At 38.5% G+C, this 26515-nt stretch overlaps 2 protein-coding genes across 2 annotated transcripts in view; one reads left to right on the forward strand and one right to left on the reverse strand.

The window, feature by feature from the left end:
• The window catches only part of KIF15 (kinesin family member 15), a 33142-nt gene extending 19716 nt beyond the window's left edge, over positions 1–13426 (reverse strand). Inside the window, exons 1-13 of the mRNA XM_072328126.1 lie at positions 13281–13426; positions 11403–11586; positions 10035–10111; positions 8690–8727; positions 7697–7794; positions 7192–7371; positions 6235–6444; positions 6016–6141; positions 4876–4998; positions 4037–4160; positions 2337–2428; positions 1384–1593; positions 179–356 (exon numbers count right to left, since the gene is read on the reverse strand). Coding sequence (XP_072184227.1) covers positions 179–356; positions 1384–1593; positions 2337–2428; positions 4037–4160; positions 4876–4998; positions 6016–6141; positions 6235–6444; positions 7192–7371; positions 7697–7794; positions 8690–8727; positions 10035–10111; positions 11403–11586; positions 13281–13426 — 1786 coding nt within the window. The remainder of the gene's footprint in view (positions 1–178; positions 357–1383; positions 1594–2336; positions 2429–4036; positions 4161–4875; positions 4999–6015; positions 6142–6234; positions 6445–7191; positions 7372–7696; positions 7795–8689; positions 8728–10034; positions 10112–11402; positions 11587–13280) is intronic.
• A 375-nt stretch (positions 13427–13801) lies between these two features.
• KIAA1143 (KIAA1143 ortholog) lies at positions 13802–22872 on the forward strand. The gene is made up of 3 exons (XM_072328807.1): positions 13802–14004; positions 14647–14806; positions 20324–22872. Exons 1-3 carry the CDS (start codon positions 13897–13899, stop codon positions 20533–20535), a joined length of 480 nt encoding a protein of 159 aa, XP_072184908.1. The 5' UTR covers positions 13802–13896; the 3' UTR covers positions 20536–22872.
• Positions 22873–26515: the final 3643 nt, after the last annotated feature.

A 26515-nucleotide genomic window follows, 5' to 3' on the forward strand; every position in this document is an offset into this window, starting at 1 on the left:
GCTGTTTTGGCATGAAGGCCAACACAAATAAAGTGAATTAAACCTGTTTTTATCCAAGTCTTCAAGTATCATTTTGACAAAAGAAAAAAACAATGCATCAAGACATTTCCAGCACTACTTTGCACAAAACAGAAATGCAGTAAGCTTATTTAGTTCAAACACTTTAGCATATTTTTACCTCCAGTATTTTTCTCTGTGGCTGAAGCTTGCAAAAATGCCTTTTCCAGTTCTGCAATAGTCTGAGCATCAACTTCCTGGGCTTTTTTCACTGACTGAAGAGAACGAAGTCTTTTATTCTCCTCTCTGAGGTTATGATTCTCCATGGCATACTTGGCAATTCGTGGGTGTTGTTCCATCTGTGATAAGCATTATTTTTTTCAACTATTTTTATTTTACAGACCACACTATACACATCTGGTTGTTGCTCTGTCATCCTTAATGAGCTTTGAATTGTAATGGAAGAGGGGGGAAAAAAAAGAAAGGTATTCTCTAGAGTGGTTTAATCTTCCCAATTGTTTTTAATTACTTTTCTTGGTCCCTTCAAATCTGCCCTCAAAAAAGACAGGAGAGCTGTAACTTCTTTGTTTATTCTTTTACTGGTAAAAAAGCAGCAGAAACTTCCCCAATATTCCTTTTCAGTTTAAACTCTGAGCTTTGCTTTCTTAACACCATCCCTGTATGCTCTGGTAATGCTTCTACAGACCTTTAATGCCTGCCCTGATTTTTGTACTACTGTTTTTCCCCATTCTCTTTGAAGCTCAGTTACAAGACCCATTCTGATTCAAGCTAGTCTTCATATACAACTGCTACTCCTTTCCCTGAGTACTGAAATATTCTTGTGCTTGGAACAAACTGCTTTTAAAGATCTACTTTCTCTCTTTAGTTTCTTTGTTCTCCAGAGCTGCCTCACAAACATTATCCATGAATAATCTGAGGTCTCCTCTCCTCAAGAAATACCCTAGGTTAGCCCATCTACATTATTTTCCTTGAGACCTCCTGCATTATTTGCACCCTGTCCTGCTCTTTCAGCAGATGTCACGGAGGTGTCTTCCTATGAATGAGTATTTGTGATTTCACTGAGTCGCTTAAAAGAGACGGGGACCTACTACCTAACTTCAATAATATTGCCTGCAGCACACTCCCCCCACAACATTACTCTTACGAGATTTTCTTATGCAAACACTCAAAGCTTTTAAACCCACTCATTGCACCTTTCAATGGAGATAATTATGCTTGTAGAGATCCTCCTATATATAAAGAGGCAACACTTTATATCCCCCTATTTCCTGTCTTTCCCACAGTGGTTGAATCCGTCCATCATGTGAGCTATTCTCATAAAACAAAATTGTTCTAAAAAGGAAAAAAACAAAAAACAAGACTTGCCTGTTCTCTGAGTGTCTGCAATTCCTCCCTCATTTCACTGAGGAGATCTTCTTGCTCTTTTGGCAATAAACTTCCACCAGCTTCTTTATGCAATCTCTCCAAGCGAACAATATGGTCTTCACGGAATTTGACTATCATTTTATTGGACTGAATAAATTTCTCCTTCTTGGCACACAAGTCTTCCAGCTGAGCAATTCTTTCTAGTAAATTCTTAGAAAGGAAATACATAGATTAATGGAAAAGTGATAGTTGCACCTGATTAATGTAAGGTTTAAACATCACCTACATATGTAGGCACATAAAGCATGCAGAACTCAGTTCACAGTGCTTTCTAGAAATATATAAACTATCATTCATTAGGAGCAGACCTATTCAGAGCAATAGCTCACACCCAAAACTCAAATTCCACACTATATTAATTGAAAAACTTTACTTAGAAGCAGCTCCAATGTGATTCTGTGGACTAATATCCAGAGACAGGGAAGCACATCACATGCACTCCTGGAATGTCTCTTTTAGTTAGTTTCTTCCAAAAACGATCAATTTTTAATGATCCAGCACTGCACCATGATACGAAATAGAGCACAGCAAAACGAATGACTGGCAGGTTTACATCAAAAACACAATGTTTATCCAAGCACCCTGAGATGCCCTCAAAACTAAGTGAAACAGAAGTTTGGTTTTCAAATTTTGTAATGAAAAAAGACAAACCATTCACTCACCTCCTAAATCTAAACATACTAGGAGAGCTTACAGCTTGTCTGAATTCAAGATGAAAGATTTTATCCCAAATGTTATTAGACTCATTTCCTTGTTACTAAAGCTTATAAGCTTTGGACAGAGTATTTTTATTCAAAAAATAAAAAATAAATGTCAATTGATTTCAGTATGCTCACTGGTCTTCCACAAGAGAATACTGTAGAACGCACTTAGGAATATCACTGCTTTCTTACCTTCTTCTCACATTCTGATTTCTCCCAGAACAGCATTGCTTCAATAAAGTTGTTAATGTAATTTATATTTTTTTTCTCCTTTTCAGCAGCATCTGCAGGGTAAGAACCAAATGCCAAGTTGATTAAAATATCACTTAATCACATACGCATAACATGACAGCTGCATAAAGAAAATTTCAAAGAATTCTTCAAACAACATAATTCCTATACAAAGATCACATTGATACGCAAAGAAGTTTGGACTATAATTCTTAGTCATCTGCACATGCTTATAGGGAAAAGAACCAATGTACATAATTTCATAATGAACAAAATTGTTCAACAAGTTTACAATTGACTTTTACTAAATAATCAGTTTGTTCAACTGAGTATATTTGATAAAATGTAAAAACCCTACAAAATGAGCTTGATAACATATTACTGGCATCATTATTGTACCCTGCACATAATAAAAGTACACTAAGTGCTTTATAAGGAAATTCAGGAAAATAAACATGAATTAAGTGGACAGTTAGTAACATAAATTGGAAGTAAAGCGTTCACACAAGGATTTAAATGGATTTAACTAATCAACTTCAGAAACTGAAAACAGCTTTCCTTGCTTCATCCAGGCAAGTCTACTTAGTTATAAATACTACCTTATACTCAATTAATAGACTAAAATAATGCCATTAAGGCCATAAAGTTTGTAGTAAGGAGATTTTGCATTTTTGCGTAATCAAGTATTACAAACATCATGATTTATCTGTGCAGCTTAAATACACCTTTTATAATATTAGCTATTTCATCAAAGCTCTTTTCAGTGTTTAAGCGTTATCACTTGTTTTCCTCAAGAACTCTGTCACAAGCCTAAAAACATTTTTGAACCCTCCATCAGTACCCTGTGAATGACAGTTTTCGGTGCCCCCATAATCTCTGACTTTCTACAATTTAAATGCATATCCTTCTGGAGAAGTCTTTTTTCCTTAGGAAAACTCAACCACAGATGCTTTGTATTATGCAAGCCTTTCTAATTTTTGTAGTATCTTTTAAAACTGGATCTATTTTTTGTCAAGGTCAGAGAAATGGCCACTGGGGAGCAAAGCAAGTTACAAGACTATTGCCTCGTAATCAAACATTATGTATTATATATATAGCTTATTTCCATGAAGAAAAGTATTGCAGCTATAACCATCTAGTGTTAAACCACAAGAAAAAAAAATATATATATATAGAAAAAACATTATCATCTTACAAGGAAACGAGCCTTTTATTGAAAGTCAAACATTCTTATTAAGATCTTCCTGAAGGGGCAAAACGGGGAAGAGGAGAAAAAGCCAGGCCTGAGATTAAAAAGAATGCAGATTCAATGGACATTCTCAACACCCTAGTGTCCCTGCAACCTAAATATGCCAACAATCGTATGTAGATTTTTGGTTACAGGAAGTACTAGGCAACCTACCACTTATTTTGGTATTATTTCAGGAATCATAGCCCAGTACTTAAGCTTTTGAGAGCGATGAAATACCATATAAAGAACTTCTGCAAAATATGGGATGTAAATAGAGGCAACATTAAATACAGGCAATCTCAAAAATCATAAAACCATGACAGGCTGGTACGTGCTAAACCACTGCTGAGAAACCTGATGAATTATACAAAGCTCCAACATATTCTCAGCTACAAAAGAAGCAAATCTACCCTCTACACCCAACTCTCACCTTGTGATACAGAAGTATCACGCATAGATGGCACTGATGTAAGTTGAGCAAGTTGCTCTTTCAGCTTCTTGACTTCAGCTTGCAGCTGGCTCACATTTCCTTGTGTGTCTTCGTTCACCACGGCCTTTCGTAAATATTTAAGCGAAAATCATGAGAAGGTACAAATAGAAAGCTTATTACAATTCACATTTAAAAGAAAATTGGAAGACTACAAAGCAATTGAACTACTGAGAATTCTTTTGGTCTTTCTTATGAAAGAATTCACAGCTAAATGTTCAAGTTACTGAGCAGCCAATAATTTACTTTTGCTAAAAACAACCATTAAGAAACGTAAATATTTTCTGTCCAGTTTACCCTAGATAATTTTGAAAAACATAGCTAAGCGGTATATGGTGAATAAAGTAGTTTCTGGAAAGATGTAAATATACTTTCACTCATGAACATTACTTTTTTGATATTAGCATATAGAGAAACTAGACCTACTGAATACCACTGAATCTAAACTTGCCACAAATTTTAGTACAGATTTGCTTACATTTAACATTTTCTAATGTAAGTGCTCAGAGAAGAAGCAACAAACACAAACACAATCCGGAGCCGCTGTCATGCCTCCAGCAGTTGTTCTCAACTTATCATCAAATGTGAACAAATTCTTTCCAAAAATAATTTGTAAAAAAAGATGAGGAAAAACAAACTTAGTATTTTAAGATGTTACATTCATTTCAATGAGCGATAGCACAAGAGTGTTTTAGTGGAGTTATCCTGTTTGTAGATACATAATTTAAATAATAAAAAAACCTGTCTAATTCAACAACAAAGACATTGAGGTTCTTGTTTACCTTGTTTTTAATCAACTTTGCTCTCTGAGCAAAATTAAGGGTTGACAGTGTTTCACCAAAACACCTGGATCCTGGATGGACGTTTGCAATTATACATGTTTTTGCATTACCACCAAGGGAATCCTGTTTAAAAAAATCCAAAGAAATCAGCTTTATTTGCAGGTTTGGGGTACACCAGGACACCCAGTACTACAATACAAAATTGTGTTACACTGAAGTGGTATAACTCTTCAGAGGTCCTTGCTTCTAAATTGTACATAAAATGGATGGAATGCTGAAGTTTTGCTATTTTCAGTAAGAACTGGCATTGTAAGCAAGAGAAATGTTATCATAGAATCATAGAATCATAGAATTACTCAGGTTGGAAAAGACCTTGAAGATCATCAAGTCCAACCGCAGCCTAACCAGTAGCCTATCTCTTAAAAAACAACCACAAAACAATACCACAACAACAAACCTCTGCTAAATCATATCCCTGAGTACCACATGATATCCCTGAGTACCACATAAATATCCCTGAGTACCACATAATGCACAACTGTGTCTTATAAGGCAAAATAATATACTGATATTAGTAACTGTTCCGAGTTCTAGTGACTGCTAGCATCCCACAGAGAAGAATGCTTCATCTTCAAATGCTTCTATCTTTATCTTCTGATCAGCTTGAGGAGAATCCGTGAATTTTCAAATAGGAAAGAATAAATTGGCCAAATGCTGAATATCACACCAGCCATCAGCACACAAACTGATTCGAGAAATCCTGTCATACATTTCAACCCATCTCTAAATATCACTGATATAGAGTCCCAAATTTGAATTCCCAAATTATAAGGAAGAAAACATACGCTTCTTTATCAACACTTACAAATATGTAAAAAGAAAATGGAAACATAAATAAATTTCTTGTCTTCAGTTAACAGCAGTGAAACATCTGTTTAGGCAAAAAGATATTTTTCACGCTTTCCTCCTCGTGCCCCATACTAAACTCCATTTTAATGTACCTGTGTTCAGTTTGTCAGAGCTGAATTTAAAAATAGAACAAAAAAAAAACCACCCCAAAAATATACACAAAAAAAAACCAAACAACCAAATACTTTTTCTACCTCAGTTAGCATATAAAATCCAGAGGATATATATTACCCGTAGCAGAAAAGTGAGCTTGGAATCCCGATAACAAATGTGTCTCTGTTTTCCATTACCCACATCAACAAGTGCTGTGATTACTTGGCCCAGGCAACTGAGTGATCGATTTATGTTACCTGCTTCCTAGAACAGAAAATAGAAGTCAGTGGATCTGGTGGATGGGACAGGGCAATACCACCGAAAGGAAAAAGATGCCACAGATAGTACAGAACTAACCTTCAATCTGAGTCCTTCTGTATGAGTGTCTTTTTGTCTCTCAGACCCTGCCAAGTCTACCAGGTTGAGAAGGGAAGACCGAATGTTAACAATATCATTGCTTTTCTCCATGGATTCCACTGTGATAGTGAAAACTGCATGTGATCTTGAGGATTCTCTGTTCATCGAGGTTGATGCTACACGACGATTTCTCCAGCCCATAGTTAATACCTAATTAGCAAACATGAAAAAGATACCAAACAAATACTTCAGGCGGGACCTGGTATTTACTTGAAGGTGAGGTAAACAGTAGTAAGTACACTTCAGTGCAAGAGCTTTCAAAAATCTCAATGACTATCTCGTCCTTTCCGATATTATATATATTACATAAAAAAATATATACATAATATACACAAGAGATAGAGACTCTACAAAAGGCGAGGGGGAGGAATATTATACAAATAGGTAGTCAAGCTTAATTAAAATATTAATTCCAATTTTAATTTCTTTCCTCCTAGAGTGCCATTGTCCCTTCAGAGAATAAGATATCCAATACTGATACATGTTAGCAGTACCCAAGGAAAAGAATATTTGAAGTTACAAAAGTACTGCACGCTTCACTCTTGGAGAAATCTATCTGGGAATATCTGAAACACACATGCTGCTTAATTAGCACAGGTTGTAATTATTTTATGTTGCTATTTCAAAGATGTTTAAGAAGAGTATTATGGAGAGATTATGGTTATTGCAATTCATATATTTCACATATTTTAGAACTATATGATTTCTTAAATGTGTGAGATAGTCAAGAAATGTTATCTAGACACAGACTTCTACCAGTGCTTTGGTGAAAAGAGGAAGAGGAAGAGGACATCACAGACACCATGCAAAAAACAAGTGCTTGAATTAGAGAAATATTTACCAAATAGGTCGTTAATCAAGATTGAAAGTTCAAGCATTTAAAGGAGGCAAAAATACCTGGTACGCTTCAGCAGCAGATGACAACACTTGTTCAACAGCACCATCAACAAAGACCCCCTTCTTGATGTGCTCTCTAAGAAAGAGTCCAGCTGAAGCAGAGTCTAGCAAGTCAAATATCTGCTCATTGTAGATTTCAATAAAAGAGCATTTGCAGAGGAAACTCTTTCCACTGCCAGCCTGCAAAACACAAAAATTTACACTATGAATGCACTAGGTTTTATTAAGCTTTTCATCATATGGCAGTGAGTTTATTTTTATAAAGCTGTAAGCTTGCTTATGTATATTCAGCATATTACACATTTCTGACATCCCTTGATACTCAGACGACAACCATCATCCAGAAAGCTAGATGCATTTTTAGACTCAAAACAAGCACGCATGTGTCTGAAGAACTAGACACAAGTGCTTCTGATTTGTAGATTTTAAGCAAGCCAGCCATAATCTCAGAACCTTAACTTCAACACGCCAGATTACTACGTCGGTAAGCATAAAATAAATGTACCTTTTCTTTTTCGCGTTCGATTAGAAAAAATAAGTATTCAAAGCTCCGTGGAATGACTCCTCTTAGACTGTGAGTGAAATTATCAGAATCTGATGGTCCTAAAGAGATTTTTAAATAAAAAATTTTAATTAGTTGGTATTGCTCAAGTGAAATAGTTGCTTTTTTCCAAGGTGCCATTATAGAGTACTGCAGTAAGTTCAGCCATGTAATTTTGGTTATTTCATAACTTTCTAATGTCAATTGGAATATTGGAATTAATGAATTTAATGTCACCACTGCATGAACAAAATACAATGGGTATCATATACTGAGGGGTTTAAATTCCTAGTTGTGTAGGAACCAGTTATTTTGAAAACCTCACTATAATTTTAATATGAAAAGCTGTTACGTATTAAAATATCTTTCTACACATGTAGGAAAAATCAGCCAAACAGGGAAAACAGCAGAACTACTCATTTTTGAGACAACTTACTAAAAATGTTTGATTCCATTAAGTTTTTCTCCTGTTTAAAACAAAAATATACAACCTCAAAGAGATGGAGTACCTTTGCTACCTATCATGATACAAACAGAGAGTAACTGCTGAGCTCCACAACATTTATTGGATACAAGGAAAAAGTCTTCAATAGTGAGGGTGGTGAGGCACTGAAACAGGCTACCTTGAGATGTGGTTGATGCCCCATCCCTGGAGACATTCAAGGTGAGGCTGGATCAGGCCCTAGGCAATGTGATTTAGCTGTAGATGTCCCTGTTCATTGCAGGGGGGTTGGACTAGATGACCTTTAAAGGTCCCTTCCAACCAAAAGGATTCTACAATTCTTTAAACCTTAAAGCTGCCTACGGAAAGAGAAAAATCTCAATCATCTCCAGCATTTGAGCCAGTGAAACATTTCAACTCCAGAAAAAAAACATTAAGAAACTGCTTACTCACAACTTCTATACAGAGCCCTATACAAAGATTAATGTAAGATAAAGCTGTTTTACTGCACTTACCCATCATAGTAAAAGTTTTTCCTGATCCAGTCTGGCCACTAGATAAAAAGAAAAAAAGTAGTAGCAAGTCAACAAAGCATCATCCCAGCTCTGATTTTTCAATTAATCTATCTCTTTTAAAGAAAACTGACAGTTTCAAATGTAAGAAATAGATGATTAAAACAAAACCACAAACAAATAGAGAGAAGCTGAGAATATATATGAAAATAGAAGAGTGAATTTTGACCATGTTAGATAAATTACCTTTTCACTGCCGCCCTCTTTGCTCCCCTTCCCCCCCATCCTGCCTTTTCTTTTGCATTTCCCTTGGAAAGGGAATAGTGGAACTCAGCATTAAAATAAAGGCTTTCAAATAGATACATAAAATCCCAGAAGACTGTGCCAAAAAACTAAGTTTAATGTTACTCAGTAGCATCAACTTTAAAGGATTTTGATTGTTAGTTTAATATATCCTCTTATTATCCATAGTTATTAATATTGCTAGAGAAGCTTCAGAGCAATTTCATTTTATTTTTCCATACTTTCAAATAGTAACAAAGCAGACTTCAGTTTTGCAAAAGCTGTTCCAGACTAAAAATAAACAACTATCATTTCCATAAGATCAGCCTTTCAAGATGGCATTTTTAACAAAAGTGCCTACTCAGTTTTCAAAGTGAGAAAATATTTTCAGTTAATGTTACTAATTTGGGATATAGTTTTCCTCTGAAAACTTTGAAAGCTGAAATGATCATGTCTGAGTTCTCCCATTGGTAGCTAAAACTAACTGAAGAGTTGAGCTGACAAATACCGTCAGAGCAATTTTCATTCTATTTTATTATGAACATATTGAAATCAACTAGCTTTATTTTTAATATATACATATATATATTTAATATATATATTTTTAGTATTTGTGTGCCTCCGGTGGCACAGTGGTATAAGTTGCTGCTTGCAACACCAGAGGCCCAGGGTTCGAATCCCCCCTGTGGCGTAAGTGGCAGAAATGCTGCTCTGCTACACAGAGGGCTCGAATCCTGGGAGCTGGACTCAATGATCTCTAAGGTCCCTTCCAACTCGCACGATACTGTGATACTGTGAATATCACTATAAAGGTTCTAGTTTTAAGACACTGAAATGAGTTTGCGATCCACACTGTTGACCTTCAGTACTAAGTCCATAACTTCTACAACCAGATTTTTTAAGAGGAACAAGATATACTTCAATAGTGCAATTGTTTTGAACTAAGGAAGCATTTTCAAAGCCTAGTCTAACATGAAGCAGACTCAGGAAATTAAAACCACTGTTAGTCATCAACGAAGTCTCCTCAAATAGTGTAATTGCTATGAAATGTGATTAAATGACTTACTATGCAAAGATGGTTCCATTGTAACCATTCATACACGATTCAACAATACTTTTGGCCACACTTGAGAATACTGACTCCTGAGGACAAAGCAAAGAGAAGGAATTTGGCTCCAGCAGTTTAAGTATCTCTTCTGTCAGTCTTTCTACGTGATAACTTTATGTAACATATAAAACAATTGCATTCTTTAAGGTTGGACAGGTTATCATAACCCTTGGAGATCTCTCACAGCAAAAAAGTCATAAAACATTGCAAGTCTGTGATGTAGAACACCCTCTGTGAAAAAACTTTTTATTCCTATTTGATAACTGAAAGAGCAAACTCACCACAACATGGTTTCAAAATGTTTATTACGTATAATATTAATTTTTGTCTGATGTTTACTATAATTACGTGGCTCATAGCCATTCATTTCCTAGACATGCAAGAAAAGCCTAGCAGCAAATGATAGCTGACAGTGTTTCGTTTTCTTTTAGAGATGCTGTATACATTATGGGTTCTTATGCCATTTATTAAAAACTTCACAACCTCCATGCAGAGTTCTGCATGAAGATGGATGACAGGATGCTGTCACAAGCAGTTCATTTCTTCATGTAGAAGACAGATGACACTTGAAGGATGCTGCTGCTCCTTTATTAGAATACACTTTAAGTCAGCACTATTAAAAAGAACTCACTCTTACTCCTTACACAACCAATGCTTCATGAAACCAAGGAATTAATCACCATTTGTAAGGATATTGCAGAAACAACTCAGATTGATTACTTTTGGGTTTTCCCATTAAGATTATATTGCAGGAAGGAAAGAATTCCTTAAGAGCTTAGAAATGGAAGTGTGGTGCATGTGATGTTAAATGAAAAATTATATTCAGACTTTCAAAAATGCAACACTGTGATGATTAAATTGAAGCATTTTCCCTTTGGTATTACCTTTACCAAGGTCATAAGAATATCAAGACCAAGCAGTAAAAATTACATACAGCTATTATAAGGCCATAAACTCCTAACATACAAATCACATCTTTAACATCAGCTATTGGCTACCCTCTGTTTTTGTGTGATTATCTTAACAGGGCATTACTTTCTGTTCATGTTATTACTGTAATATTTACAAACAGAAGCTTTAATTCTAACACGAGCTTTGATTAAACAAATTAATGGTGCTTAAAAATACATAAAAACTATTCAGAAGTGGAATTTAGGGCAACATGTCTGAACTACAACCATATTACCAAATAGAACACAGCAAAAAATAAGATCCCCCTCCAAATATACGACCAAAGGAGTTACATCTTTAAAAAGGTTTAACGCAGCAGTTGCCGAAATCTGAGGAAAACCTGCATTACTGCTACAAAATTCTGTACGTTATTACCTGCGTTGTTTCCATATTTGCAACATAATCAAAAGTGAAGATCTTCGGCTCAGGCTTCGAATGCAGACGGATGGTGTTTGATGAAAGAACAGATAAACACAAGCCTTGATCTCCATCAGTTAATGCAGTTCCCTCTGAAGGGGGACGTACTCTTACGTAAACCTTGATCGCATCCCCTTCAACACTAAATGAATATTTATGCATTAGATTTCTTTGAAATACATCTATCAGCTGTTTGTTAAAATTACATTGCAAAAATCAGATTAAGCACCTGAAATCATACAAACATATTTCCTCAAATTACAGACCTTCAAGCTGTACACATGAATTCCTTATAAGATACAATATTAAAGCTTACAATGTGGCAGATTAAAAAGGAACAAAAAGCTGGTGGAATTTGTTGTTTCAGCTTGTAAATACATCTCTAAAGGAACACATATCACAGAGAATTTGAAGTACGAAGAGAGGGGAGGGAAGAGAGACCAGACAAACCACTGCAGTTATAATGGGGCTTCAGCAATTTCTAAGGCTGTAGGTGTCAAGCATCCTCTTTATTACAGGAACTTAGAAAAAGATTATACAAATGGAACACATCATGCTACATTACAGCAAGAAATCTTGCATTTTCTTTGCTTTTCTTTTGGAGAGAATAACCAGTTCTCAATCAATGATCTGATCAAGGGCAGCAGCTCCTACAATTAAAATCTCCCCGACCAATTTCACATTAATCAGTGGATGCAACAGTTTGTTCTTTGTTGAACAGTTTGTTCAACACTCAGTTTGAATACTCGGAAGTAATGCCTCCTATTTTGTTATTCTGGCACGTAACATCTGAGACAGATGTTGGCAGTAGGGCAGAGGTGGACCTTCCCACCACTGAAGCAGAGGGGTGTCACTGAATTCCTCCACGTGGAAAAAACTGCCCACATTGACACCTGATGAGGCAACTGGTGGTGTGGTTCAGTAAGGGAAATAGTGGGTGACCTCCACTGCTGCAGACTTTTACCAGTGTAGTACACAGGCTCTTGCTTGTTGCTGGTGAAACTATACAGCTAGTGATGGCAACTGCATTGAAAACTAGCATCTCGTAGCTGAGAATTCATCAAATAGTTACTATGCTCTTTGTACAAGCTGTAGTTCCCATGGAAATGAATAAGAGGCATTACTTTTGGAGCAAGCTGCGTGCGTATGAATCATATTCATGCTTTATGACGTTCTATCATAAATGTAAATAATAATATTTATACCAACTGAATTCTTAAAGAATTAAGTTCCTCTATGAAATGACAGCAAGCTTGTATTTACTTTATTCTTTCACACAGATCAGTTATAGCAAGATGGTATCGTAACGGGCATCGGTTTTTACTTTTGGTAATAGAAGAGAAAGGAACAATTTTAAAAGTGGACTTCACAAGTGAAATGTGAGGTGGGAGAATAGAGGAAAAGGCTAAAAGAGGAAGAAGCAGCAGCTGAGGAAGGGAAGACTCAGCACTGGATTTCAGACATCTCACTAACTTGACAAGTATTTTGTCAGTGTGGAATATGTTGAGTTGGGGCAGAAACTGCGTATGTTTGGAGGGCTTTTTGTGTCTTTCTTTTAGCTTGGAACTCCCTCATAGAAACCTAAAACCTCCTCAGAGATATCGTAGAGCCAGTGGGACATCCAAGAGCTCTCAGAGAAATCCGATGCCTCAGAACCACGCTTTGACTTAGAGGTTTTATTTTTAAATCACTAAGTTGAGAGATAGACAGCCCTGTGTGGGGAAAACACCGCGTGAAAAACTTAGCGTTACTTTCTACAATGACGCTATTTGCACTTCCAACCCCCCTCTCCCCACAGCGTTATTCGTACACGGGAAGCAGCCGATAATACCTTACCTAGGTGAGTTCTGCAAAGGCGCCGCGGAGTCACGTAAATCTACAGAAGGTGCAGAAGAAATGAAGGCAGATGAAAGGAATTGCTTATAAACGCCCATATAAGCGCTGTGGGGACACACGGCCCAAGGCTCCCGCGATGGCCCCATCCCACCGCCACGCACCGCAGCCCGCCCAACTCAGCAGCCCCACGTAGTGACAGCGGCCCTCAGGTACTCCCCGGCCCCTCTCAGTCGCACACCCTGATCGCCCCCCGATCCCCCTCACCTCTCGTGCCGGGAGCCATCATCCACGCCAGCCCTACAACCCCCCACCCGCCCCCTGTCACTCCAAAATGGCGGCTAATTTGAATTTGGCGCTAAGAGCCGAAAGCAACGTAGCTCCACCCCTATCATGAAGCCAAGAAGGGAGCGGCCATTTCGTTACATGATTCTTTCCCCTGTCCTGGCTTCCCTCCTCTTATTGGCTGGAAGCATTTCCGCCCTTGTCACGTGATGAAGGTATAGGAAGCTGGGCGGAAGTAGGAAGCGTGCTGGCTGCTCCTTTCCGGTTGCCGTCCTCCGCCACCGGAAGTGGGTGGCTGGCCGGCCGTTTGTGGCCGAGCTCGGTGGCGGCGGCCATGAGCAAAAGGAACCAGGTCTCCTACGTGCGGCCGGCCGAGCCCGCCTTCCTCAGCCGCTTTAAGCGGCAGGTCGGGTATCGGGAGGGGCCCACGGTGGAAACCAAGGTAACGGCCCCGTGCACCGCTGCCCTCTTTCCCCTCGCTGGGGGTAGGAAGGGAACGGCGCCCGCTGGGATCTGGTTTTAGTAGTTGTAGGCCCGGTGCCCCTTCACACAGCAGCTGGTTTCAGCTCTCAGTGTCTGCGGGGTATGGAGAAATGCTCCAGAGTTGAACAGTTCTAATAGGGCCTGGGCTAGGGGAAGGAAATGCTTTAAGAACATAATTAAGAAGTTATATATGCAAAGCGTTAAAGTGGTCTTTATGCCATAAGTAGGGGCCATAGGGCTCGTGTGTGCTTTTTTCCCCTTCCTATAAGATTCTGTAGCAATGATGGAGTGTTCTCCAAACAGTTGTAATGAGTCCTATGAGCCCATTTTAGTTGCCAAGTACGAGCAAATCCTTATTTAAAATAAATAAATAAATACGTCTGTCCTTGCTGTACTAGGACTGCCTGCCGTGGGCTGCAATAACACAGACTGTTGCTAAATGATCTGACAGATTTGTGTCATTTGAGCAAAGTACATTGGAAGAACCTGGTACTGTGGGTTGTGTGATGGCTAACATCACTGCTAAAGTGAAACCAAAACCGCTGCCTGCTGTTGTACCAATTGATTTCTATCAATTTTTGCTTTTGTTTCTTTTCTCTAGAGAGAACAGCTTCCACTTGCGGATAGTGACTCTGAGAATGGCAGTGATAATGAAGATGAGCAGCCTCAAGTGGTTACCCTGAAAAAAGGGGACTTGACTGCTGAAGAAGCAATGAAAATTAAACAGCAAATCAAAGAGGCCTTGAAGTCAAGTGAACAAGGTGAATTTTAAACCACTAATTTCTTACTTCTTGTACCCAAAGCGAGAGAATCATAAAAGGGAGCTTGATGATCTTTGCTTGTTTTCTATCATTTAATATTACCTTTGATTCCCGATCTGAAGTAATGTCCAAGATGTCTGTTTCTATACGGTTGAAGTTCTGTTTTTCTTGATGGTGCGTCATTCTACTTCTAAAGCACCACATTAATTTATTATTACTAACGATTGGGGGGTAGGGAAATGGAGTGTCATTAGCTTGCTGTGTCTTCTTCACATCACCTGTGATAACTTCTGAACTCACTAATCAGTTAATTAACCTTGTTTGTTGGTAGGGTTGGGTGTATCGGAGGCAATCTTACAAGTTTGTAAAATAATACGTACGTAGAAGGAGGAAACTCAAGTTAGTGCTTCAGAGGAGGGAATGACTGGTTTGTAAGCTTAGTTCCTTGATGAGTTAACTGACTGCTCCACATCAGTACTTTCTTGAAATCATCCTCAGTATGCATTGTGACTTGCATAACTAGTAGGGCACATGGAAAACAAGTAGGAGTGTTGCCGTGTGACTTTAGATGTGAAGGAAAGGGGATGAACGAGATAAACAGAAGGTTTTCACGGATATAGGGAGTGACATGAAAGGAAAAGGAGCCAGGATCTTCAAAGCAGATTTGGAATCTAAAATCAAACTGCAGTAAACCAGACTTCCTTATTTCTGCTGTTCCTTATGCATCTTCTACACCATTTATATGAATATAGAAAAATACTTCAACTACCCTTTAGGTTATTTTGTATTTATTTTTGTAAATTTAGACTATTTCACTGAAAACAAAGATGCACAGATGAACAGTTTTGCTTTTACACTGCTTAAAAGATAGTAAAATAACAAATCTGGACTTTGTTTCATTGCTTACCTCTTCTGGAGATAATAAACTATTTAGAACCTGGGGAGAGGGCGACAATGCGTTCAATAACTGATGCAAGAAAATACATACCATCTACAGCTAGTATGGGAAAGCTGTTGTTCTTGTGGGTGTATGACAGACCAGTGAGAAGATTGAAATGCAGCATTTCAACTAAAAAGTAAGGTTTTGTTTCTCAATGGGAAATTGATGGTTTCATTGTGTTTTTCAATCTCTTTGGAAAATCTGTTTACAGCTTAACATTCTAAATAGAGTGAGTGGAAAAACTCTGGTTAATTCTATTATGAATGTTAATTGGTGTTGCAGTTTGTATAGCTGTTGCATGATTTCTTTTCAGAAGTTGTCCTGTCATTCTAGTACCGCTAGAAATTTCATCCGACTGGAAAGAAATGGCATTCTTTTGGGGTGTTGGTTTCTTTTTCATGTAAGCAAGGTAGTATTTGGACGGTCACAGTAGAAAGAAAAATGATTTTTTAAAGCTAGGCAAAAAGAAGTAGTTGTCCATGAGAATCTATTGAGGTGGAGTCCATGCTGTGAAAGAGAGTTCAAAAGCAGCTGATATACTAAGATGAATACACAGTGTGTGAAAATGGAAGTGTATTTGAACAGAGACACTGAACTTCGCTGGTGGAAAAAGGCATTCCTGAGGCATAAATATAAATCTATGTAGTAAGAATAGTAGTTTTGAGTCCCTGCTGGACTTTAGGACCTCTGCTTTTGCTTCTTCATTCACCAAGGGATAACATGCACTTGAGAGAAAAAATCTGCAGTGGTAGCTAGCAGGACTATTAAAACGCTATGCTGTGGGTAGTGCTGCCCTGTATTCTGCATGATGCTGTTACTGTTTGCTCATCTGCCTTTGCTGTCACTCTGAGGTCTCTTGCTTTTGCTTGTTCTTATGAGAATACACAGGTCAAATGTGTTTGTATGTATGTGCCTCTGCTATGTAGAGGACTGAGTGTGAAACTGTCAGTGAAGATCTGGTGTGGCAAGTTGCTGAAGGCTTCTTCAAGTCTTTGTCCATCTTTGCCACGTCAGTGGGGAGATTTAAATGTAGAGGTTTTATTTCAGCTTTATAGCCCAAGGCAGTTATTTAAAGAATCACAGAATCGTAGGGGTTGGAAGGGATGTCCAGAGATCATAGAGTCCAACCCCTCTGCCAAAGCAGGCTCCCTACACCAGGTCTCACAGGTAGGCATCCAGGAGGGTCTTGAATATCTCCAGAGGAGGAGACTCCTCAACCCCCCTGGGCAGCCTGTTCCAGTGCTCCGTCACTCTCACTGTAAAGAAGTTCTTGCACACATTCGTGTGGAACTTCCTATGCTCCAGTTGCTGGCTGTTTCCCCTTGTCCTGTCCCCACACACTGCTGAAGAGTCTGGCCTCGCCACTTTGCCCCCCACACCTCAGGTATTTATAGACCTGGATCAGGTCCCATCTCAGTCTTCTTTTCTCAAGGCTAAACAGTTCACTTAGCCTTCCTTCATAGGGGAGATGGTCCAGGCCCTTCACCATCTTTGTGGCCCTCCACTGGACTCCTTCCAAGAGATCCCTGTCTTTTTTGTACTGGGGAGCCCAGAACTGGACACAGTATTCCAGATGAGGCCTCACCAGGGCAGAGTAGAGGGGGAGGATCACCTCCCTTGACCTGCTGGCCACACAATTTTTGATGCACCCCAGATTGCCATTGGCCTTTTTGGCCACCAGGGCACACTGCTGACTCATGGCCAACCTGTTGTCCACCAGGACGCCCAGGTCCCTCTCAGCAGAGCTCCTCTCCAGCAGGTCTTCCCCCAACCTGTACTGGTACATGCAATTATTCCTCCTGAGGTGCAAGACTCTACGCTTGCTTTTGTTAAACTGCCTCCAGTTTCTTACTGCCTGGCTCGGCTTCCGGTTTAATAAAGAGTATTTTGAATAATGTGTTAGTTTGTTTTGTTTTTTTTGAAGTTGACACTTGTATAAATTAGAATTATAATGAAAGCTTGGCATTGCGTTATTCAATTAAATTTCACATTTATTTTATCTTGGAGTAAAAGTGAAATGAATGTAACACATACCACACCATAACGTATAGCCTCAAATTGGATCATCAGTGATATGATGCAAAGACTGAAAGAGTAGCAGGGAAACAAATTTCAGCACTGCTAGTGTTTCCTCCCACCACGTTGACATCAATGCCACATTGCCTTGGTAGATCATAAGTAACACACTGCTGACTATCCAAAACCAAGGAAGTCGATCAATGTCCTTGCTGCACTAAGCTGCCTCCTGAGGCAGAGCAGAGTTTTTTGGCTTTTGCAAATAGAGTCATAGAGCGCATTTTTAGTTAAGACTTGACCTTTGCTGTATGAGGAAAAAAGTTCTTCCATACTGAAATATTTTATCAGTGGAGATCTAAGCTTAGAGGCTTAGAAAGAAGTCTTCTGTTTAACATAAGTCATTTTGTTTAAAATTGTTGTGCAGCAGTTTATAAATGGTTGCTAGCAGTTCATAGATAAATAAAAATGATCTCGAGAGAAATTGAGTTTACACAAAAGATGGTAATTAGTGCAGGATCCCTTCTCCCAGCATTCATTATACTCTCCAGAGCTGACTTTTCTATGGATTTTTTTAGTTCCTCTTGTCTCTGGAATGCTCTGCAGATGACTGAATTTGATGGGTGTTCTTACTCCTCTGATGTTATTCCTGTTGCATTCTACATGTTGGGGCTAGGGCAGGAAAAGAGTGGGAAGAGGCGAAGAGATTACAGCCAGTGCTGTCTGAAGCATCAGACCCCCTTAGTTCACACAACCATTAAATCACACTTAGGGTTTACGTTATTCTTTGCCATGTAAACAGGAGGGATCTAAATCAGAGTTAATCTTACAGATCTTAAGTAACAAAAACATGTTCAGTGTTTTCATTTTCTTTTTTTTTTTTTTCTTATAAATGTATTAGTCTGAATATCTCAGAAAGGTTGGTCGTCTTATCTTCCTGATAACGGTATGTGGGGTTCCTGTAGTAAAAGCTCCCAGAGGCATGCATAGAGGAGGGTGACTAGAAGGCACTAGAAAGAATGCTGGAAATTGCTGACCTGAACTTACAAGCTTAAAAACATTAAGAAATTCACCAGGTTACCATACGTTTTTTCCAACCCTTGCCATTGAATAGTTGTGTATCTTGAAATATTGTTTATTGGCATTTGTTTCCTCCTACAGCCTAATAAACTCACGTGGACAGAAGCTGACTGCTTAAAAGTTGGGCTGCTAGCTATGCAAATAATTACTACATAAAAAATAAACAGAAAAAGTGTTTCTTTTTCAGGTACTCAGTTCTACTCCTCTTGTAAGATATAAATGTAACTAATAGGAGAAAGGAGAAAGTTTTCTGAATTTGTGACTTCGTGCATTGATGTCACTGGTGAAGGGGGTTTTTCTGCTCCATATCTGAAAATGCCAGCATAAAGGTTTGTGACGGATGTAAAAGATGACTTAGTGTGGTCACAACTAAACTACCAGTGATGGTTTTCTGCCTCTTTTCTTATAAGAAATGGATTTTATAATTTGTCCTGCTGTGCTTTTACATCGTTTGTCTTTTACTTTCTCTGTTTTAGTGGATTTATCAGAAGTCCTGCTGTCTGTAAGACTGTTAAAGTCTTTTATCAGGACTCTGTTTTAAGAAACCACCAACGCTGAGTTTGCTTTTCTAACCTCATATTTGCGTTGTTTAACACATTTCTATTTCTGAGGGTCATCAGTATGAACAAAAAAAGACAGCTGACATGTTGTAACAGTCTGGTAAAATCAGAAGGGATGAAGTGAAGTTTTCTAGCAGCTGGGAAAGACAAATCCTAACAAGTCAACACAGATTTCTTGAGCTGCTACCTCAGAGTCTTTCAAAATAGTATATTCTGTTCTCCTTCTCACAATTTGCTTAGGTAAGCCTGTGCCTGCTGTGTTTTGTCAGCTGATTGATTCTTTGTCAAGCGCTGCTGACACATCACAGCTCTCTGAAGTTGTCCCCGGCTTCCTGCTGAAAGGAATGTCCTTGAGCATGTACTGAAATTTTAACATTGCTTTACCAGGCCAAGAGCTAAAATAGAGGCAGTTATGTGGGAATATATACATGTATATATATATATATAGGCGTAGCATATTAGAGTAAAATAAAAGCTCTGTCCTTTATAGTTGATATTTTGTTCTTTTAAGAGCTAAAATAGTTTTGAAACAAGTGCATTGCTGTTGATTTTACAAACACTGATGGGGAACTGGAGGATCATATAAAGCTGTCCTCTCCATTTTGGTAAGTGGTTGAGGCTGGATTGTGTGGGAAAAGCTTTACTGCTCACAGTCATTGCAGTTAAAGCTCTGGTTAATGGGAAACTGTTTCTTAGTAAGAACAACAGGAGAACTGTCTTCAGGGGTTGGTTGTCATGGAACAGATCTGTGTGCCTCGATGTCATTTGTCGATGGAGACTGTGTAGTCAAAAAAAAACCTCTACGTATTCATGTTTGTTTTATTCTAGCAGAGGTTTCACTAATCTTGGCTTGGGGAAAAGCCAATAGTGAAGTTCTGTATGTTTGTGTGGAGTTGAGTTCTCTTTTCATTCCATTCATTATAGATGGTGAACCAGAATCTGCTGATGGAAAAATTATGTTCAGGAAACCAGCCAAACGTTCATCAGAGAAGGTTTTGGACTTCAATGTAAGTTCAAGTAAGAAGATGAAAAAGACGAAGAAAACCGAGAGAGAAGCAACATCATCTCAGAGTACAGCCAAGCAAGTGAAAAACAGCAGTCTTCTCTCATTTGATGATGAGGAAAATGATGATTAGGACCTGTATATGTTTAGTTATCCTTCCTGGATACGTCGATTTTCTTAGAAATTTAAGCATGATACCTGAATCTTTTCTTACTTTGTTATCATTCAATTAGAGAAACGCAGCATGAGCAACACTGAGCTCAGACTTTTCAGTTCGGGTGGAACTGTAGGAATAGTATCTCACGTCTTTATTTTTAAAAGAGAGTTTAATGTGTCAAAGCTATTTGAGGTGAGTAGCATCTCAAATAGTTGGCTAAATGAGTAGCAAAATAGACCTGTACATATCCAGCTTGAATATATTTTCAGTCAATTCATTTTCAAATGTCCTCCATTAGTAGAATTCTGTTTCCCCTCCATCAGTTGGACTTAGTTAAGAGTTGTGTACTTTTTTTTTTTTACTTATTATTGTCTTAACATTCAAAAGAGAGAGACTTCATTGCTATGGAAATTAATGTCTTTTGCCTCGCATATTAACAGAAGCTTGCACTAAATCTTGCACGTATGGCTTGACAGATCAGCTCTTTGTGAGCCCTCTTGCCGTAAGTGAGCCCACAGTTTCTAAAATCATGTAGCCTTAATGCTATCTTTGGTGAATGCAGTCCAAGAAGCATCAAATTAATTTAAATTGATTGTGTTGGCACGATGTAAAAAATTGTGATTGTATCAACCAGTGCAAAAGAAAGATGCCTAAACCCTTTGAGGTCAGACACTGTGATAGTGGTGTGTGTAGTCTAGTTAGCTACATATGTAAATTGGGGGAGATATCAGTTTATTCTTTAACAAAATGCATTTCATCTTTAATCTGTGGAAAAGTATTTTCATTTTGTTTGAATAGGAAATTGTAAACAGGAAAATGAAGTCAAGAAATAGTAGAGCTGTGGTAGTAGGTTTTAAAGGTTTTAAATGTTTCAACGGACCGTGTATAGTACACTGAAAATGACCATTTCTTTACTATTTATGTAATGGGATGTACCAAAATTAAATAACACTGAGATGCTGATGGGATTGGGAAGCATCAGGAGGTAGAAATGGGACTAATGAGTCTGAAATGTCTTGAATATATTGTGTGTTCTGTAGCCATATTTAAGCAAGACTGAGACTGCTGCGAAATTAACAGGGTATGAAGCAACAAAACCAGTTCTTGTGCTGTGTGACAGGTCATTGGAAGTTATTTGGGCTATAAAGCTTCATTGAGGAGCAAATTTGAAGTTGCTGTGTGAAACAGCTGTTTTTAGTTTGTTAATTTGCTATTAAACAATAAATTATGTTTTCTGAAAGTGGTCCAACGATATTTAAATTAAAAATTCAATGCATAAAGTGGGATTTTTGGAGTCATCCAGTAATGAAGTCTATTATAATTGCTACTTGTCTTCATATATTACAACCTCTTACAGCATAAGATCGAATGCAAGCCTGCCTGCTATTTCACACTCTCTCTGAGTTTGCCTCATTTTGAAAACGAATAAGTATATTGGCCTTCCAGAAGATTAGAACTAGATATGGATACTAAGTTACTGTTGTGGCTTCAGTCTGATATTACAACTGCCAGAGATGTGCCATGTAACATTCTGAAGACTCCCATGAGGGCATTTTGCATTTGTAGGCAATTGATCTGTCTGTATCCGACATATATAATAAAGAAAAACACAGGAAGAAGAAATAGAGAATCAGAGGTTCCCAGAGATTAATCTTTTCATTAACTTTGTACATTTAACATGTTTGAATCCATTTAAAATACATACATACATATATATATTCTATATATACTTATATATACGTGTATATATATGTGCATGTATGTATATATATATATATATATAATCATGAGCATAGTATTACGGTATTCTGAAGGAATATTTAGGCATGTTTAAATGACTGAATAAATATTTTGACTTGCTGTGAGACCCATGAAGGGATGAGTTAACCAATTCATGCTTACTTAAACGTTTCCAGTTCTGGTCATCAGCACAAAGCCACACTTGCTTACATCTTTCTTGCAGAGCCCCAGAGCTTTTTGCTTTAGCTGCAAGGCAGTTCGGGAGATGTGGTTATCAAGAGATAAATGCCAACCATAGATCAGAGGAATTTACATTTACCTTAAAATCTGAGAGAGCCTCCTAAACATAGAGCCAATTTGGCACACTCAAAAAGAGATTGAGGTCTTGTTTGAATCCCGTCAGCAATCGCATTTATACAAAATCTATTAACGAAAGACTTGTTAGATTCAAGTCTAGTAAAAAGAGAATTACTTTAAAATTCTGGGTACATTACTTCTGCTTACTCACGCTCCTAGCCCTGCAACTTCATGACGGATGTCTGGAATGCAAATAAATTAATTGGGTTTGCTTGGAAATAATGTAATGAAATGCATGTTGTTCTTAAGGCAGCACAGCAGGGTAAGGAAAGGTGGATACAGAAACACTGTTTTTTTTCCTTTATTATGACTGTTTTGTAGTGCTCTGACCAGGAGACCTTTGTATTTCACTCCCAGTTCACCTAACAATATCTAATTGGATATATTTTATTAAGAGGTGTGAATGATGCACAAAAGCATTTTAGTCAAGTAGTCATGTGAAAATGCAGTGTTTTTAATGTGACACACCAAGAAAATTACACACGCCATCAGCACCCCACGGAACCTGTGACTAAAGAGAACAATTACTTGTTCACTTAGGAAATAAATGTGAAACTGTCTTAAGCAATCACCTGCCTTAAGCGATGAGCCATGGAAAAAAAATAATTGCAAGAACTTTCTAATAAAGGGGAAGCCAAAGTAAGTAGATGGAGCATGGGGCTATCCACTAGAACAGACAAACTTTCTGGCTGCTGCTCCTTTTTTGTTTGTTTTCCTCCTTTTTCCCCTATGTAGAGAGTAATCTTTTTTGCCCCCCTCCTTCAAGGAGCTTTACTTCAGTCAGGTGTGAGAGAAGCACTATGAAGGAGGAAGGTGAAAATAGGCTGAGGCTTGTTACCCAGCACTGGAAACTTGGCCAGATGTGGCCCGATAACTGGTGTGGGAATCGTATAGAGTTTTTATTGATGAAATCTTTGAGAAGTTCCAGTTCATTAAAACTCAGAAACATTGTCTGAACAGTAAGCAGAAACAGCCCTGACAAAATGCAGCAGCATAACTGCACAGTAGTGATGGGTGTTTATAAGAGGAGGCTTTGTTGCATTGCAAAGCTGACAGAGCATCTCTCCTTTCCAGATGACATCCAAGCGTTTATTTCAGAGCAACGCTGATGTCTGCGATCAAGGAAGGAAATCCCTACTTGTAAGGAATAAGGCCTTATTTCTAGATGATACGAATTGAGGTGGGTCATCAGGAATGCTCTGTTATTGAGAAAGGGAAATACAAAGATACAGGGCAGAGTGAGCAACAAAACGCATGTATGGTCAGGTAGTCCCTGAATTCCTACTCTTGGTTATACGTCTAGCTTGACTCAAAAACAAATCTGTCGGACTGCAGAAGTTCATTTCATTGACCTAAACAGAAGAGGATGAGTAAGAATTCTATCCGATAGTTTTTGTGTCCAATGCTTTTCCAGGAAGTATCATTGGAGGATCAAAGGCTGTGTTTTGCATGCACTAAGCACGAGAAGCCTGTACTGAGTTGTCTTAATTACACATTTTTAAAGTTTCATCACAGGACCCAGTATATAGGCCTGTTAGGAAGCTGCAGATTTATAACGCAGCAGGAAGTAGCAATGTCATCGTTTCATCTGATTGTTTCCCTTGTGCTGTAGCGTATTAACTAAGTAATGCTTCACTTGGCTGTGTAGAGCCAATTGCATTCTCAAGGACATCAGGCATGCCTGAAGATGAGTCATTACCTTTGGTGCAGCACAAGAAGTATGATATGCAGTCTCAGCAAGTATTTGTCCATTGAATTTGGTTAATAACCTATAGCCCTTTCTTGTGGCAAGATGCCACAAATCAATCCTTCGTCCATTTACCTGACAGAAAGACTGGAGTATCAGCTGCCTCGTCAGCATCATCTCATTGTTCCTGCAGTGAGGTGTTAATCTGCAAAGAGATAGACTTGCTCTTCTGCCCCGCTTCCTTGGGACAATTCCAGAGGCAGCACTCACAAGGGTAGCCATAAAAAATGGGAGAAACGCTACATGGGTGGCTGCAAGCTCCTGTAGACTGACCTCAAGATATTCAGAGCCTATAAAACCTTAGAGCAAACCCCTGGGAAGTAACTTTAACTTCTTCTTGAGGAAAATGGATGGAACCAGTAGAGAAAATTATGAGAGAATGAATTTTAAAATGTTTTTCCCATCATCACCTTTTCCTCTGTTGCCAGCAACAGCTGGCAAAGGCAGTTTTCCCTCTACCAGAAGGTGTAAAATGGTTTTGGTGCAATTCCAGTACATCTTGGCAAAGTAATCCTTCCCCTTGGCTCCCGTGGCAGTCCTTAGTGCAAAGCCTGATTAGTTACAGCCATGGGCCAGAGGATGCTCCCTTGTAATAGGCAGAAGTTGTAAGAGGAAGTTAGCAAGTCTCCATGGGGTAATGGTGATCACGGCACACTTTTAGTTTTGATATCATAAGAAGAGCTGTCCCTTAGGGACAACGTAGCAACGACGAACTTTAAAAGGGCAGATTATAAAACTACGAGGAAAATGGTTAACAGCAGGCTGAAGGGCAAAGAGAAATACTTAAAAACCATAGAGATCTGCCTGGAGGCTATTTAAGAACATTGTATTAGAGGCACAGATGGTTTGTATACCTCTGAGCAAAAACACAGCATATGAAGAAGAATGAAGCTCACAGGGTTACGTGGGAGAAAAGCGTGAGTATAGAAAGGTTGGAAACACATCCCTTCAAAATGACAACTGACTGAATGACAGACCAGGAAACATTGTCAGCAGAGTGGAAAGAGCTGGGAAGTGACGGTGCTAAGAAAAAGACTCCCAGTAGCTGCTGACTTTGGACACCCAGGCTGAAGCACTGAAAAGGGTGATTCTAATGAAATATACTTAGCGTTTGCGTTTGAAAACTGGGCTACTCCAGATGAGACTTCTCCAGAAAAAAAAAAAAGCAATGATACTCTTAATCTCAGTTTGCTAGCACAGGACAAAGCCTGCAGTCTGCAGTTTTAGCACATGACTAGGCCGAGATTAAAGAGCAGGGAGACCATTCAAGCATAGTTTCCCCACATGAGGACTTTTATCTTACCTTGTCTTAGATTCAGTGCCAAAAGTGATGTTTTTAATCTGCCAAAGAATGTGGAGATGAAAAGAATCAGATACTTTAAAAAATCTAAGCTTGGTAATAGCAGAAAGCCTGTATTTTATTTCTGGTAGAATTTTGTGCTGTGGGACAAGCTACTTGATAAGGTTTCTACAGCATTTTTACATCAATGTGCAACTGGACAGTCGCAGTATTTTCTTGTCGTGTATCTGAGAACGGGAACACGCTGATTATAGAAGGGGAACACCTCAAGTATCTTGTAGTTGTCCTTCCCAAATCTGATTGTGTAGGCAAAAAAAAAAAGTGTCCTTGTGAAATCAGTGACAAGTATTGTCTGGTTTAATAATAAGGAAAGGCAAAGGAAGACTCTAATAGCTATTTTGGTAATAAAAACTTGATGTGTACGGTCTCAGTGGAACGAGAGCCCTGGCATCCAGGCTGTTTTATTCTGCCCTGTTAAATAGAAACAAACAATTTAGCTGCCTCAGTCTCCTCTGTTCTCCTCTGACGTGCCAACTATCGCTAGAGAAGAGATAAAGCATTGTTCTGATCAGTGCCACAGCAGCAGCAGTTTTGTAATTTAAGGAGTGCATAAAATTTATGGAGCACTGAACAGAGCTTAAATCAATCTTATGATTTTCATAAGTTATTCCAGGCAGGCTGTGTTTGTGTAGAAAGCTGGTCATGTCTGAGCTGTTTATCCAATGGACAACAGCATTCAGAGCAGAGATTTTCAAAGGCACCTGTGGGGTCTGTGCATTCAGTTCGATGGGAATTAGAAGACTTGCTCCTTT

Source organism: Excalfactoria chinensis, chromosome 2, assembly GCF_039878825.1.
Source record: "Excalfactoria chinensis isolate bCotChi1 chromosome 2, bCotChi1.hap2, whole genome shotgun sequence".
Taxonomy (NCBI): domain Eukaryota; kingdom Metazoa; phylum Chordata; class Aves; order Galliformes; family Phasianidae; genus Excalfactoria; species Excalfactoria chinensis.

Coding starts and splice junctions, on each gene's coding strand:
- KIAA1143 (XM_072328807.1), top strand. CDS start 13,897: ATGAGCAAAAGGAACCAGGTCTCCTACGTGCGGCCGGCCGAGCCCGCC. Junction 14,005..14,646: donor GGCCCACGGTGGAAACCAAG/GTAACGGCCCCG, acceptor TCTTTTCTCTAG/AGAGAACAGCTTCCACTTGC. Junction 14,807..20,323: donor CTTGAAGTCAAGTGAACAAG/GTGAATTTTAAA, acceptor CATTCATTATAG/ATGGTGAACCAGAATCTGCT.